At 33.7% G+C, this 16473-nt stretch overlaps 3 protein-coding genes across 3 annotated transcripts; all 3 read right to left on the bottom strand.

The window, feature by feature from the left end:
• Nucleotides 1–180: 180 nt before the first annotated feature.
• On the bottom strand, nt 181–3785 carry LOC130715341 (uncharacterized). The gene is made up of 3 exons (XM_057565427.1): nt 3497–3785; nt 3284–3402; nt 181–552 (listed from the first exon to the last, which is right to left on the bottom strand). Exons 1-3 carry the CDS (start codon nt 3594–3596, stop codon nt 436–438), a joined length of 336 nt encoding a protein of 111 aa, XP_057421410.1. The 5' UTR covers nt 3597–3785; the 3' UTR covers nt 181–435.
• Nucleotides 3786–4667: 882 nt separating this feature from the next.
• Nucleotides 4668–6694, bottom strand: LOC130714671 (uncharacterized). Its single transcript, XM_057564593.1, has 2 exons — nt 6475–6694; nt 4668–5177 (listed from the first exon to the last, which is right to left on the bottom strand). The coding sequence occupies exon 2, from the start codon at nt 5146–5148 to the stop codon at nt 4864–4866; it is 285 nt and encodes a 94-aa protein (XP_057420576.1). The 5' UTR covers nt 5149–5177; nt 6475–6694; the 3' UTR covers nt 4668–4863.
• Nucleotides 6695–13561: 6867 nt separating this feature from the next.
• LOC130713918 (protein HEAT-STRESS-ASSOCIATED 32) lies at nt 13562–16473 on the bottom strand. The gene is made up of 5 exons (XM_057563748.1): nt 16212–16473; nt 15923–16114; nt 15587–15797; nt 13929–14152; nt 13562–13845 (listed from the first exon to the last, which is right to left on the bottom strand). The coding sequence occupies exons 1-5, from the start codon at nt 16332–16334 to the stop codon at nt 13735–13737; spliced, it is 861 nt and encodes a 286-aa protein (XP_057419731.1). The 5' UTR covers nt 16335–16473; the 3' UTR covers nt 13562–13734.

The following is a 16473-nucleotide window of genomic DNA, read 5'->3' as shown; positions in this document are numbered from 1 at the left end:
TATAACTTATAAGCATTTATTCATAAGTTAATATCAGCATCTGATGAAAATAACAGCTCATAGGTAGGTCTTAAACTATTTTCATAAGCTCAGTCACACACTTGTATAAGTAATTATGCTTTAAGATAAGCTCAAATAAATTATTGAGCCATAATATGATAGAAAAGGACTACAAAGCAGTGACTAAAATTTCATTCGGAGTTAAAAAAAAAACCATTAAAACTAAGTCATATTGCAACTTCAAAAGATTATTAGAAACTCAATATGCCGAGTATTCTGAATACAAAATTCAATGTGCAGGGTGCACAAAACTAAGATTGAAAATCACATCCTCTGGCATCTTCAATTTGATATCAACTTTCTTTCTTTGGTCTCTACAAGTCTCAGCACATGTATCACCGGCAAAATCAAACTATATATTTCACAATTTGATTTTCACCATTCAGGCTCGTCTAAATGACCATAAAGTTCTTTCCATTTGTATGAAGCTTCTTCTGGTGTCCGAAAAGTCCAGATATGTGACTTTGATTTCTCACGAGTTTCCAGAACTTCCTGCACTCGAGGGTTACAGCATGTTACTCAAAGTAAACGCAAAATAAACAGTGCTGGATCGAGTAAACCATGCAATGGTGCAACCGGCACATGATCAAATAATTCACACTAGAAAAAGAAGAAAAAAACAACATCAACTAAGAGCTCTGATCGCATGGTGCTGTTCATCATTCACAAAAGAGCAACACAAGGAACCAAGTAGATTGACAAAATTAAAAATGAAGTGAATTTGTAAGAAAGAGTTGGAGGGCAGCTTCCTTAACTCTCTAGGCCACAAATGTGAAATAACATAAACCAAGTTTTAAATGGGAAATGCCCTTTAGTGCAAACTTATTTTATTGTAAAACTACAAATGAATGTATTGACTGGTTATACGTAAGTGGATTGACTGATTATATGTAAGATGTTCAGTTATTTTTCAAAGCAACTTTTATATGCATTCCACTATTCCAGTAATATTGCTGATTTTATACCTACATAAGGTGTTCCATATCGAAAACCCTATACATTGCTGTCAAATGTCAATTAGATCCTCTCTATTTTCCCCTTTGAGGCCCTAAGATCATGCAAACAAACTCAAATGCTCCAAAGGCGAAGGCATTCACTGCAGAAGAAATCAGACATCATATAAATTGTTCTATTAGCAGAGTTTGAGGGCATATTGAAGCTATGCTATTAGAACTATTATTTGTAATTTGTATACTTCATTTCCACCACAAACTGGAGGGCTCTGTCTTTGTGCATGTACATGGCTGTGTTCCAGTAAGATCAGGATAAAATGGGGTCCAAAAAACATTGAAATCCACATCAAATACACACACACACACACACATGACAAGCATTTGAGTAAACCACATTTTTTGTCCCTAACTTTGACACTCCTCTTCACATTAGTCTTCAGATTAAAAACATGTGAAATAGAAGTTCTTAAGGAATGCTACTATTGGTCCTGTGACTTGTGTCAGTCCCCACTGTTTAAGGATCTCCAGTAGTGGCACGGGACATGCCAATGTGGCACATTAAATGCCCTGTGATATCTAACGTGGAAATCCCTATAAAACAACAACCTCGTGTTTGTCATTCTATTGCAATTTTCAGGTTTTTATCTTTACTTCTATAATTTCCCTCAAGAAGTTTCTAGGTGGTTGCTTGAAAGATGAAAGCAGATGTTTCAATTCTTAGCTTTCAGAAGCCAGATTACTCGCAGCATCGCCACCACTCTGTTTAGGAGTCATATCCACAGACGACCTATTGTTGTAGCATTGCCACTACTCCTACAATTGCCATCCGAGTTTCTCAGTTTTTTAGCTATTTTAAGATTAGAGAGGAAATAAACTATAAAATGTTGAAACTTTACTTGACTGGATGAGGGAAAAATTATTTTTAGTACTAAATCATTTCTTGCATTACCAAGTTATTTCTCACCTACCAAATTCTCCTTATAGCTAAAGCCAAAAGGAAAGGAGTTTTCGGCCTACAAGTCAAAATCCATGGCTCTCCAAGCCAAGTATTCACAGTACTGGTGGGTTCAATGCTAATGTGCCAGAATTTAAACCATAAAAATGTTGATATATTACATATTTCAATATAATGCAATATATATATATAGTGCATGAACCTTGGGCAGCAAACCGCCAAAGCATCACTTTTAGTCACATGAGAAACTTTTGCTTTATAAACCTTGAGAAATGCTAGCAACACTCTTTTGATTGGACAAATCCATGTAGGGTCCACTAAATTATACAGGCCCACACCCAATTTGGTGGGAGCTACATGGATTTTAACCAATCAAAGAGAGTGTTAAAAAGAGTGTTGCTAGCACTCCTCATAAACCCATAGAATTATGAATAAATGATCCAATCTCCGTGACTATACATGTATATATATGCTTCATTTCCTGAAAGTTTTCCAGTGCGTATATCCTCTTCAACAAACCAAGCTTTTATCAAACTAATACACGAATTAAAAGTCCGACTTTGAAATAGCGCATGAAACTCTGTATTTTGTGGGATTAGAATTTAGAACGTACTCCTTCAACAAAGGCACGAAGTTGCAGCCAATTGAATAAACCCATGGAACCCTCTTTAATGTCTTGCACTAAGTAACACGTCCCTTGCTGTGGAATTATTTTACCCTTTAAATTCCTTGCAATGCCCAAGACTATTGTCCCCCTTCATTTCCCGCCACAGGAAACTTTTTCCTTTAGATATCTAGCCCTCAAACAAGATACTGATAAAACATGTCCTGATCATTTTAAATCTTCTATTTTGTGAGCACGGCAAGGATTGCCCGAAGACTATCGTACATTTCATCTAGGACTCCTAAATGAATTGTAATGGTTTTAGGAATTGGTATCTCAGGGACTCAAGGATGAAATTGAGTTGTTTTAGGAAAAGTTTTTTTTATGGGGATGTCCACATCAAAGACCACATGGCATTTAGAACCTCAATTGGCAAAGGCTAACATAACTGCTACAAGTATATGTTGAGAACTAGTTTTCATGTTTCCTTAGTCTAAAATCTAATATGAAGAAAGGGGACAAAAATGGTAATTTTTACTCATTATCATATATTCATTTCCACCAAATCATAGAGATAGAAGGCAAAAACAACAAAACCAACCACATGATCAAATAATATTTAAAACTAAGCACATAAATTACATCAGATAACAATCTAACATTACTGTTGCAACTTGCATATCCATCAATAAGGAGGGAGTAGGAACCAACCTGGACTTGAGAATTGGGTTTGGTCTTCAACATTAAACAGTCAACCATGGCTCTCCATTTATCAGAACAATTATCAAGAACTCCAAGCCTGTAATACTGTTGCATTTGATGAACTGGAGCTGCAGGCATTAAAGGCACAAACTTGATCAGTTCTTGGAAGACCCAGATGGAAAAGACACAAACTTTTGAGGTTTGAGGATAATGGGTCATTACAGTAGCAGAACCACATAGCATCGAAGCAAGTTGCGCATGACAATTTTCGATTGGGTTTCGTGACTGTGGAGTTGCTTGAGGATTCGTTCTCCAGCGACATCACTATCTGAAAATTGGAGTAACCAATCTCACGGACACGCTCGGCGGCGGAAGAGAGGGCTCGGCGGCGGAAGAGAGAGTCGCGGTGAGGGGAGAGCGGGTCTGAGAGGAGAGTTTGAGAGGAAATTTCAATTCGTTTCAGGAAGAGAGAGGATTAGGGCTGGTGTGAGATAGAGAAAAAAAAAGTATTGTTTATTATAACAAAAAAAGACAATTATTATTTATATAAAATAAAAAAATTAATAAACTCCTATCTTAATATTGAAGGGCATGTGCTGCAAGAGATCATAGAGCTGTTACACATGAGCTGGCGAGTCGAACTGGTTTGGGTGTCTCGTGAGGAGAACTCAGTGGCGGATTGGCCGACTAAGCAAGACTTCTCATCTTCCATCCCCTGAATTCTGTGTGTTGGAGACTCCCCACTGGGTTTAGGGCACCTTCTTTTGAAAGATTCACTGAGTAGCTCTTAGTCTTTTCGTTTGTTTTGTCATTTCCGATGTATAAAAAAATAAGCAATTATTACACAAGTGTTTATTCATAAGTTTATTTAATTTTTTTATTAAATGAAACTCGAAAGTGCTTATAAATAAGATGTACTTTTTTTTAAAGTAAGATGTTTAGTACTTATTCATAAGCTAACATCACAAACTTTTCAAAGCTCAAAAAGGCTATAAGTATGTCATACTTACTAAATTTTTATGTTAAAAAGATAAACTCTTCAAAATGCGCTATTACAAGATTTTTAAATATTTTTAATACATGCATAAATTACCTTATTTTATTTATATTTATAAGAACTTATATTTTCTTTTATATATAAAAAACTTAATGAAAACATAACCTGCACTAAAGGTGTTCATGTGTGATTTTCATTCTTCCAACTCATTGATAGAAATATTCATCTTCTTGCTGGTTAATTTGCACACCAAATACGATCCAAACAAAGCTAACATTGGAAAATTTCTAAATTTGAAACTGATCAAATCGAATCACACACATGAGAAACATGAAGTACTGAATCAGCCAACAAAATTGGAAGATCAAAACTTGAATTGGGCTACTAGGATGCTCAAAGATGCTTGTATTAGCTAGCCACAAGAATACAATCACCAAAGTTAGCAATGAAGAAATTGCTTTCTACAAACATTGTACATTTTGGCTCATAAATACCAAGATAAACAGTATGTATATACTTAGCCAAAGTTTTCATGGTGTCACCTAAATTTGAAAGGGAAAACAAAAACTCTCCATCATAACTTACATCGAAATCAGAAATGTTTCATATATTTTACTTTACCCTTAATCTGCTCCATATTACAAGAAGCTCTCTGAGATTCACTCAACCCAAAGCAAGGGTCTCTAGTCCCTAAAGTGACAGCAAAGAAAAGATAAACAGTACAGAGGCTAACTAGCAGAGCAAGAGCACATAAGAGGTAGCGGTGCCTCCGCAAGAGTGTTGACCAACTACCCAGTTCATTCCTCATATACTGCTGTCTCCTCATAGATGGTGAATGCCTCATACGAGAAGAGGGCAAAATGGAGTCCTGAACCATGGCTTCAACCTACTTAGGATCTTCTAAATCTGTTCAATTGTATCCATCATTAGTAAGACAGAGAAAATTCAATGATTCTGTCAAACAACCAATTTTATCAGAAGATTAAAGCTGTTGGGTAAGGCGACATAAATAGTTTAATATTATTAATTCTAATATGCTCCCTCACGCAAGATTCTATTCGAGCCGCCCGTTTGAACTTAAAGCGTGGAGAATGTATGAGCCTACCAACTATGTGCTTTAGATTTAAGCTCAGAAAATTGTTATCCAGCAAACAATGTCTCTAAAAGAAAAAACAGAGGCTGACAGTCAATACAAACACAACTAAAGAGAATAAACACTACAATCAAAGAATGCAAACCCAAATACAACAAGAACAAGCCTTTTTACTGATGTTAGTGGCGTAATGACTAATAAGAACCATGGTTCCTTGAGTGAATAGAAGATAAACCATTTTTTAAATAATGTCCAAAGCATCATATAAGAATCCTTATGGACAACTAGACCATGGGAGTAGAACATAATTCATCACAAGTTCTATTGTAAGCCTAACCTGTAAATCATTCCAACCACCAGCAAACCATGGAAAGAGGGATCAAAAGAGAAGATCAACAAATGCAACAACGTGTACGCTTGCAAAGTGCAATGTAAAAAAAGAACATCAGGTTGCATAAGGGTTTGATTATCACAACAAATGCCAACATTATTTGCTAGCCATTTTATCAATTTTCTCTATCCAGACCTAATGCAATGGCCATGATTGCAATAACATTTGGGGAAATGAAATAACAGTAAAAGAAATCAAGATGTACAACTAAAGAATTATGCATCATCTCTGCAAAAGCCAATTGTGCATCCGGTTATGAAGGTTGTGTCATGGCTGCCCAACTGGTTGAGGCCGATGGATTCTTGCGTGAAAGGACGCGTTAGAAATATAATGTAAAATTACTCATGTGTCATTCTGAAACACCATGCCTTTGCCTATTGGCATCATTACTAGATTTTTTTTTTGTTTGAAACTATCATTAGTAGATTCAATACAACATCACACAGGATGAGAATATTAACCCCCATTCGTCCAATCTCCTGAAACCCAAAATGAAAATTGAATGTGGTACACCAAGAGAGCAGACAATTAGTGACTCCAATACCCTTAAAAGAAAAACACCTTTTTTTTTTCAGCAATATTGCATTATGCATACATGAGAATACAACAGAATCTCATTCAGAAACATTATCATCCAAAGATAACAAAACATTCTCACATCATCACAAGGTAAATAATGTAAACAAAAACGTGGTTTGATAAAAAGGAAAAAGAGTTACCCTTGACTTTTGAGTTATGAGGAAAAATCAAATGAAAGGGAATGGTGGAGGATCCTGATCCTGAGTTAGTGCAAAATGGCTTGAGCGTCGAGAGTCGAAGTTGTAACAACAAGGGATGAAAAATGGAATGTTTTATTGTTATGGTGCCATGTGAATGTTAGTGAGAAGAAGTAGAGCCATCCGCATCCAATGACGTTAAACAAACACACGCTCTTCCAGGCATATATTCACCCCTACTTTTAGTTTCTTTTTTTTTCCCCTTTCCCTTTTCTTTTTCATTTTTTATCTTTTCTACTAGAAATAATACCCGTGCGTTGCACGGGTTTATTTACACTATTTTTTTGATATAATATAAAATTAATTACAGTGTAATTAAATTTTTTTGTATTAGCATTGAATTAATTTTAAAAACTTTGGTTTTAACCAATTCTATTGATTTGGGTTCTGTGTTTTTAGGTTTATTACTGTGGTTTCAATTGTAGAGGGGCTGATTTATCATATATATCTGGTTGTAAACATTGATACTCAATTAGGGGAAATATTGTCCCCAGGTTTTATTCTATTTTTCAATCATAACTAATTTTTAAAAACGAATTTATTTTTTCAATCATAACTAATCTTCAAATCAAGTAATATGGTTTTAATATAAGTTATAATAACATATTTTTTTTATACACTTTTATCAACAATGAAATAATTTTAACTTAAAAATTATAATAAGTTATAATTTTAGTATCGTAAAATATTATTTAGTAAATTTAAGTTTATTCAACTTTTGTTGTCATTATTTTTCACTGTCATGCTTCCTCAAGTTATTGTTACTTCTATATAATAGATCAAAAATTGTATTTAAAGATATTTTTTTCAAATAATATATACATTCGATATAGTAATAATTATATCTTATAGAGACATTTTTTTAATTTTCAACTATTTCTTCGACATTATTTATCAATAAATATTTTTTTATAATTAAAAAATAGTAGTAAATTTTATTTGTTATTTTTGTTTTAAATTTATCAAATTATGATTAATAAATAATAAGATTTATGGTTATTATCAACAATTTGTAAAGAATATAAACTAATTATTATGAACAATCTAGATAGTCAATTTCAATTATTATTATTTTTTAAAAAATTCACCTCAATTTGTAATGAATAATTAAAATTTAAATAATTTAAATATTTAATTTTAAATAAGATAAATTGAATTTTTTTAAATTTTAATATTTACTTTCAAATATGTGAAACTGAAAAGTTTAAAAATTAAAAATTAATATAATGAATAATAAAGTGGATGTAGTTTTTATTTTAGTTTTCAATTTTTTTATTTAATATTTTTAATTCAAAAGAAACTTACTATTTTTTTATTTGTTTAATGCTATTTTTTCAAAATGTGCTTTACATATGTATATAGAAGATAGATTTTTTTTTTAGAAAAACCAAATAAATATATATATATAGTAAGTTTAGGAAAAACCAAATAAATATATATAATTACTTTGGGAAATAAGAGCCCCAAGTACAATATAGATAGATACATATTGATAGAAAACTTTTTATTTTAAAAGTATTTTATGGGAAGGGTGAGGGTGTTTGGTATCATGTTTAGTCTTTTTATTTAGTATCATGTTTTGTATTTATGGGAAGGGGAAGGTTTTGTAATGGGGATATTTGGCCTCTCTTTGAGATTTGGGTACTCTTTTTCCTTCACTAGGGTTTTTCCCATTGGGTTTTCCCTAGTAAGGTTTTGATGAGGCTCAATCTCAAAGTTCACTATATGGCTAGGGTGAGGGTGTTTGGTCTATTTTTTGGAGGTGGGTTAAGACTTGGTTTCTTCTCTTTGTTGTGCTGCTTTCAAGCACCTTTAATATATCATATTCAGTTTTCAAAAAAAAACTTTTTATTTTAAAAGTATTTTATCTAAATTATTTATTAATAAATATTATTTTGTTTTTTATTATGATTTTTAAAATTTGTCAAATGCAAAGCTCAAGTCAATTTTAAGTCTATGAATGTTGTTTTTTAATATAAGTAGTTGAATAGTTTTTTATAATAAATATTTTTTCAGTTTTTAATTTATTAAATTTTTTATTTTTTAATGTATTTAATATAAATGTATGTGAGCTTTTATGGTTTAATACATTAATTGCATGCAAAAACATAAGTGTGCTTTACATATATATATATAGATTCTTCCTATGGATTTAGCAATGCTATATTGTAACACTGTTTCTCGAGGGATAGAATCGGAACATCAAACAAATAAATAAAGACATTAAAGGCAGCGGAAATTTGTATCAAATAAAACCTCCATTAAAGAGAGTCATGAAGGCAATAATTCAAAGGAAAATGCTGTGGGGCACGAGGTGGGGTCTCGTGCACCACTCATGAAATGTGTAACGCATGCGGTTATTAAAGCACTGCATTTTAGTGGCGGTTTTAAACCGTCAGAAATGCATGAAATTTGGATTTTTTCCTGGCACTGCAAGTTAGTGGCGGTTTAAAACCGCCACTAATTGCTCCTCGTGCACTCTCGTGCCTTAGACCTTCGTACCAAATAGCACTGCTCTAATTCAAAACCTCAAGGGAAAACAAAGAAACTAAGTCATCCCTCCCTAGTCAATGCACGTGAAGAAATTTCATGGACAGTGATGACCCTAGAAGTAAATAATCAACTATAAAACGTGTCTAGAGTTAGTCTAGGATGTATGCATGTGAAGGTCCATCTCATCGACAACAAAATGATCCGGATATCAGCGCCAACCATAAAGGAGTGTGGGACAAACATGACTCCTCGAATGAAAACGGGGTGAAGCTTAATCACACATCGCGTCTACCACGTTTTCCACTTCCACATGAACAACCCACGGTAGGTGCCTAGCCTACCCAACAATTGAACTAAGAACCACAAGAAACGACCCTCGGCATGTGCATGTCATGAGTTAGTCGAAACATCCAAAACAAACCATCCTCCGACATGCAAAATATCCAGCAACAAGGATATGATCAACCACATTATTTGCATGACATAATTAATGATTAAACATAATTATATATCAACAATGAAAATTAATAAACCATGTCGTCGATCAAATCATAATTATATATCAACAATGACAATAAACAAAACATGTCTTCCTTGAAATAATGAGAAAATGTTTATGTGGAAGCGGTCAACAACAACTCTATGGCGAACACTATGACCAATTATGAACTAAAACATAGCAATTTTTTCTTCAAGAAGGACATCTTTAAAGTTAGTCAAATTTTTTTTTTGGTAGACAAATGTTAGTGGTTAGTTGTTAGTAAATTAGAAAAACCCTTCAAAGTTCCCTTCCAGGATTCGAACCCTGGACCTTCCCCTCCCCACCCTTATGTCCCCTAGCTCTTACCACTTGAGCTAACCCTCGGAGATATTTCCCCTTATTTCATTACAAAAATTAATAAAACATATCTTCTCCATTCGAAGTAACTCCCTTTCAAAAAAGAAAATAGAAATAACTCAAAGCAAGTCGTTCCAATTCCATTAATATCTCAGCAACAAATCTGCGATCAATTAAAGAAAAATCTCAAAAAAAATGCTTTCTTTTAAAAAAATGATAATATTGATAAACCGTGTCAACTATCATTAATTCATCATCATCACTTGATTCAGAAGTAGAATAATCAAAGCTACAAGCAGCACTTGATGATGAGTTTATATTATTATTACTTGTCATGAAATTCCAAAACAATACATTAATAAATAACAATTCAATTTGCAAAATCTAATTAAATCAATAATACTAATCAAGGCTAATAAAGATAATATATCATAATACTGAAAAAAAGTATGAAATCAGTAATACTAATCAAGTCTGAATAATAAAGAAAATACATCATAATACTAAAATACTAAAAGTATATCAAATCAGAAATGTAACTTAAAAGAAGCAAATTTTGTCTTAAAGTCTAACTAGCCATCCCTTTCTCCTATCACTAGGCATGGTAAGAAACGTTCATCTCCATACAAGTTTATCAAATCTTTCTGTGGCTTTTGCAAAAATATCATGTGAAATATCTTTAATCTCTCTAAAGAGCAGTCATGCACTTAGTAATAGAATAATCGGAAGTATTCTCCACTTTCTTAGCCGCAAGTCTCTAAGCTTTAACAAAATTAACCACTACCCTCGACTTAGACGCTTCAGTACATGCCGCTAGTGCCTCTCCCGTTTGATTTGATTTAGACTCTTTCGTAGGTTTATGCTCTTTTATACACATTTTTCGCTTTCCACTACGTGAGTTGTGCTCCACTTCGTCGTCTCTACTATCGCTAGCAAAGAAAGAGACCAAATCAAATCAAATCACTTGCGGCATGGGCTGAAGCGTCTAAGTCGAGGCCAGCAGTTAATTTTGCTAAAGCTAAGAGAGTTATGGCTAAGAATGTGGAGAATACTTCTGATTATTCAATTGCCAAGTGTATAACTACTCTTTAGAGAGATTGAAAATATTTCATATGATACTTTTGCAAAATCCATAGATAGCTTTGAGAAACTTGTGTGGAGATAAAGGAGAAAGGAATGACTAATTAGACTTCAAGTCAAATTTGCTTATTTTAATTTACATTTCTGATTTGATATGCTTTCAGTATGTTGTATTTTCTTTATTATTTAGACTTGATTAGTATTATTGATTCATATGTTATTTCAGTATCATATTATATTATCTTTATAGCCTCGATCAATATAAGAATGAGTTAGGAACAAATCCTTATTTGTTAGAAACCTACAAGTGGCTAAGGGAGATGAAGGTATTGAAGGGTGAGGTCAGGGTTCAAACTCCTGGTGAAGGAACTAATTTACTAACAATTAATAAGTAACATTTGCCTATAAAAAAAATCAAGATATCTGATGAAGGAGCGACGCACATGGAAACAAATTTTTTCTTAAGGATGCATCCAAACGAGTTTTCAATTTTTTTATTTCTAAAATAAGTTTTTTGGAACAAATTTATCAAACAAGTTTTTATTTTTTATTTTTTTTATTACCAAAACTGTTTTCAAAATCTAATTACCAACAATTTTTTTTTATTGTTCAAAAGATGTTCTTAAAAATTATTTTTCAAAAAAAGTTTTAAAAACAACCCTTTATCTTTAACCTTCAGTGTGGATTGTAAATTTGGATATTTTTAGTTAATTTTGATGAAGCAAAGGCAATGTTTCTTCTTTTGATGATTATTTGTTCTGGTTCTTAACATTGCACTTGCCTTGAAACATGGTAGTTATTAAGCTCCTCAATTGTATAAAGTATGTATTCACTTGATGCAAACCAATAATATAAAATTTTTACTTGATGTCAACCAATTAGGGGTGGAAATAGGCCGAGCCGAGCCAAGCTTTGCGTGGCCTAGGTCTGGCCTGCATTATCTTTTCGTGGCCCAAGCCTGGCATGTGGCTTATCGATAGGCAAAATTTTATGGCTTGGCCTGACTTTTTCTAAGGCCTGACTTGGCCTACAAGCCTGCTTAAAAGCCTATTTAACAGACAATTTTATCAAAAGAAGGTCATTAGGTTGGCGGGCTAATAAGTCTTTTATATATCATTGCACTTTCTTTTCAAATAAAAAAACATGTATCATTGCATTTCAAAAACTAAACCTGTATCATTGAATATGTCTGGAACGTTTCTAATCTACGTTATGGTAGGAACTTAGGGTTTTCTTTTATACTAAAGTATACATCAGTTTAAAAAAATCAAATAATATGATTATATTATATTTATTTATATTATTAATATAAATAATATATAAATAGGCCGGCCTGTTAGGCCAAATAGGTTTTTTTAATAGTTTAGGCTGACTTTTTAGTTAAACACTTTTAAAAAAGCCTAAGCCTGACCTTTTTAATAAAGGAGCCGAGCCGAGCCTCTAACAAGCCAAGCCATAGGCCCCTGACGAGCCGCCTGACCTATTTCCACCCCTACAACCAATATTACGATATAAACTTATATAACAGTAACACTAACACATGACCAAATCATAAGAGAATAGTCTTAGGATGAGCAGCTTACCTACTACCTAGTGATCGCAAAACACCATATTATGGCCTATGCTTTCTTTTTGGAAATCCTTCTTTGAAACCCTGATTCAGCCTTCTAAATATTTTCAAGGCTCTTGTCTCAATTGTAGTTAAACGGCTAAGGATGAGGTTCCCCTATGGAAAGTATTTGATTTATCATGCGGTTACGGTAGTTGGTGTTAGAGAAACGTTGATAGGATGAATGTGAGAGAGAGAGAGGTGATGAGGGGTAGATGTGATGCTGGACGGTGAAGGTTTTGGAGGAAAAGGAAATGGTGGTTTTGGTGAATGAAAGAATGGAGAGGTACTATTGCGGGCTACCATCTTCCTTCAACTCTTTTATTTATAGTTGGTTCTCCCAGGGTTGCTACATAATTTCAGAAAATCAGATAAAGATTTGAATTTTATTTCTCTAATTTGGTTACATCTTAATTTTAATAAGATCTTTTTATATTCAGTTGATTTTCCTGATTTCCAATTGATCAATCTTCTAGCATATTCTTATTTATTCCTTGAAAATATTTTCTAATTATCTTCTATAGTTACTTTTAGAATTATTATCTTCTACAATTTTCTATTATAATATTTTCCTTAAACTCGTTTAATCTCAATATCTCTTTTTTCTTTTTTGAATTATATCACTTTTTAACTTTTTTTTACTAATTTCAATACTTTTCGAATTTTATTTTATTTTTTAACATTTTATCGTATCTTTTATTTTTATTTACTTTTTTAACTTTCAATTTTCAAATTAATTGTTAATTATAAAAAATTGAAGTTACATGAAAATACCTGAAACAAAATTGGATGCTGACAAACGGGAAAATTAAAAAATTTACCATATTAAATTTAATATGGATTAGAGAAATTTTAACATGTTGACTTCAAGGTGAATCCACTGTTAAGTTCAACACAAAACAGATATTAAATTTTTCAGTGATGGACATTGAGTTTACCGATTCCGAGCCTGTTATGGTTTCTTTTGCATGCTTTATGAATTGCTAATGGTTCTGAATATCCCGGACAAATTTACCAAAGCGACTAAATCATATTACATTGACTTATTAGTTATTACAATCTCCCCATTTAAATGTTCTCTATTTCCCATTGAAGGAAAAAGTAACACACACTGTCATACACAGCACAAGACTTTCACATGAACAAGCCAATCCCACAGGGTGCTCTACAAAATCCGATCACTTCAGAGCAGGTAATATGAAGAACCGAGGACCGAAGCATTGTTTCGGCCTAAGTTGCGTCCCCTGAGGCACTCCACATCCACCAAGTGCGAGTGATCAATGAAAAGGTTCACCTGAACAATGATGCATAATATCAACAAAGCTGTAAGATAGGTTTCTTATTCTTATTGGGTATGAAGGGAGATGAAACATTTACCTTTGGACCATATTGTTTGATAAACCACTCAGATGCTTTCTGATTTGATGCTTCAAACATAGTCTTCTCAATACCAAGGCGCCCTATGATCTTCGCGATAATATCCGCACGCATATGATCAGCTTGTTTGCAGACATCATCAGCATCAATCAGTATCATATCTGCACCTGCTTCCAAACATCTCTCAGCCCTTCTGATCAAGAGATCCACATCTTCAACTAGTTCTGCAGCAACAGTTTCAAAACAGATCAAACCATGTGTTATGTTGATTCTACATATTTCCTTGACAATCCACCTTTAGTTGAAAAGATTTGAAACTTTAAGTACCAGTAAGTAATGCCTTAGTATTTCTTAAGCACCATTCAGAGCAGAAAACATGAGCATCTTAAAGTAGTTCAAGCATCGATTATAGGTGTTGTTGGAAATTCAAATGTGAATTTAAAATCTCATGTTGGTTTAAGAATATAATAAAATAATAGAACAGAAACATAAAGTATTAAGATTTCGGACGAACATGTGTGATGCCTAGTTCACTTTGTCTATTTCTTGCCAGGCTCATTCTCTGATCCTCAACAATTGGTGTATTGAACCCCTATCCTCACCTCTAACCATTTGATTCTACATAAATTTTAAGCAGATCTATTTGAAGGAATAAAGGTGAAGAATCCACAATAGGCATATCTTCTACGTCATTCATCTGACTATGCGATTCATCCAAATCAAAACCAAAAATCCTTTAGGCATTCCTTTGTTTTGATGAAATGTTACTTCTGAACTTCAAAACTTCATGCTTCTACACACAATTAGAAAAGGAAAGATCATACGGCAAGAAGATACAGAGAGTAGCATTCTTTAAATTATATTATCGTGATAAGTAAAAACATTTAGTATTTAACTACAGGGTACAGAACATCCTCCAAAATGAATTGAAAAAAAGGTAATTAAATAGAAGAAACATAAAAAACTGATAAATAGTATAAATGGGACTCGAACATGCATCTAAACAAGTTCCCATTACACAATCTATATTTCAGTAGAAACCAAGCTTCGGGATACGATTTAACCCCTTGATCAAAATTACCTGCACTGCCATTCCCTCAAGACAGAAACCTACCCCTAGCACATTATTCAACTATTACTTATCATGGCCTAGGAACCAGTTTTGTCAAAGATGAGGGACATTGTTCATATTTTGCATATAGGTGAATACTGAATCCTTTCACATCATTCATGAAAATCATGTCAGCACGGTAGTACTCATTGGAAAGAAGAACATATTATCAATCTATGTCCTCCACCAAGGACCATGGTTTAAAAATTGCAGCGACTACATCATATTGCTTGAAATTATGAGAAATTGCGGATAAATACAGCTGCAATCGCAATCACAATATGGTTGCCGGAAATTGTCACATTGCAAAATCGCGGCCACAATTGCAACTGCATACTACAACTTAAAATGACGCCACATGATTAATCATACATGGCTGTCAATTCTTCTACCATCACATGTTACTAGTTTTATATTTTATTAATCAAATGCAGAAGACAGTATCTGTCAAAAAGCCTAAATATGCTTATGCTTGGGATTAGGGATTGAGTTCCACCTTAAAGAGATCTAGAGTGATCGAACTTGAGAGCGAGTTAAGTATCCTTACCGGATGATCTAGGTGCTGGGGGAATATAAGCCCCATAAGCCCTATCACCACCTTTAGGCATATCAGACTTGTTAAACTTCACTTCAAAATGAGGCTTAGCTTTCATGCCACCACTTTTAACCAAGCGAACAAATCTCAAAAGGGTTTCCTCAGGAACTCCAAGTGAACCCGCATTCAGCTCAATTGTGTCAAACCCCAACTTCTTGCATTCCTGCCACAAGATAAAAAAACCAAAACCATGTTGATTTCAGACCTACTCATCTAGCAACAAGAACAAAAACTAATCACAAAACAATGATGATCATGACGGTGATGATGATGATTTGACCAAATTACCTCAACATAGTCATTGAAACCTGAAGGAGCTTTGCGAATCAAGTGTTCAGCCCAATCACCTGTACTAACATACACATCATGCTGATGAGCCATGTCTATGACCTGTTTGATGAAAGGCTTAGGAATCAAACTGTGAGACCCCCCTGAAAATTTCAACCCATCTACATATTCCCCCATAGATTCAAATATATCCTGCACAAAACACAACACACATATATACATAAAAATACACAAACAAAGGGTCAAATCCATAGAAAACTGATGAAAATGGTGGGGTGGTTACGGTTACCTGAAGAACGTTGTGGCTGAAGAGAGAGTAATGGGGGCTTCGCATCTCGGTGAGGCCGAAGCGGCGAGGCTTGGAGGGGCGATCTTCGTTCTCGTCGAAGGTTTTCCATGGATATGCTGCCATTTTTGGGTGAGTGAGTGAGAACTGAGAACTGAGAACTGAGAAGAATGAATTGAAAAGCGTTGTTGCGTTTTAGAAATGACAGAGTTGGTTTGTGTTCTCGTAGAACAGAGAAGGATGGAGTTCGTTCTAGAAAGCGCCA

Source organism: Lotus japonicus, chromosome 4 (assembly GCF_012489685.1).
Source record: "Lotus japonicus ecotype B-129 chromosome 4, LjGifu_v1.2".
Lineage (NCBI taxonomy): Eukaryota > Viridiplantae > Streptophyta > Magnoliopsida > Fabales > Fabaceae > Lotus > Lotus japonicus.
Note: the sequence above shows the minus strand (reverse complement) of the source record. Positions and strands in the feature narration are given on the sequence as shown.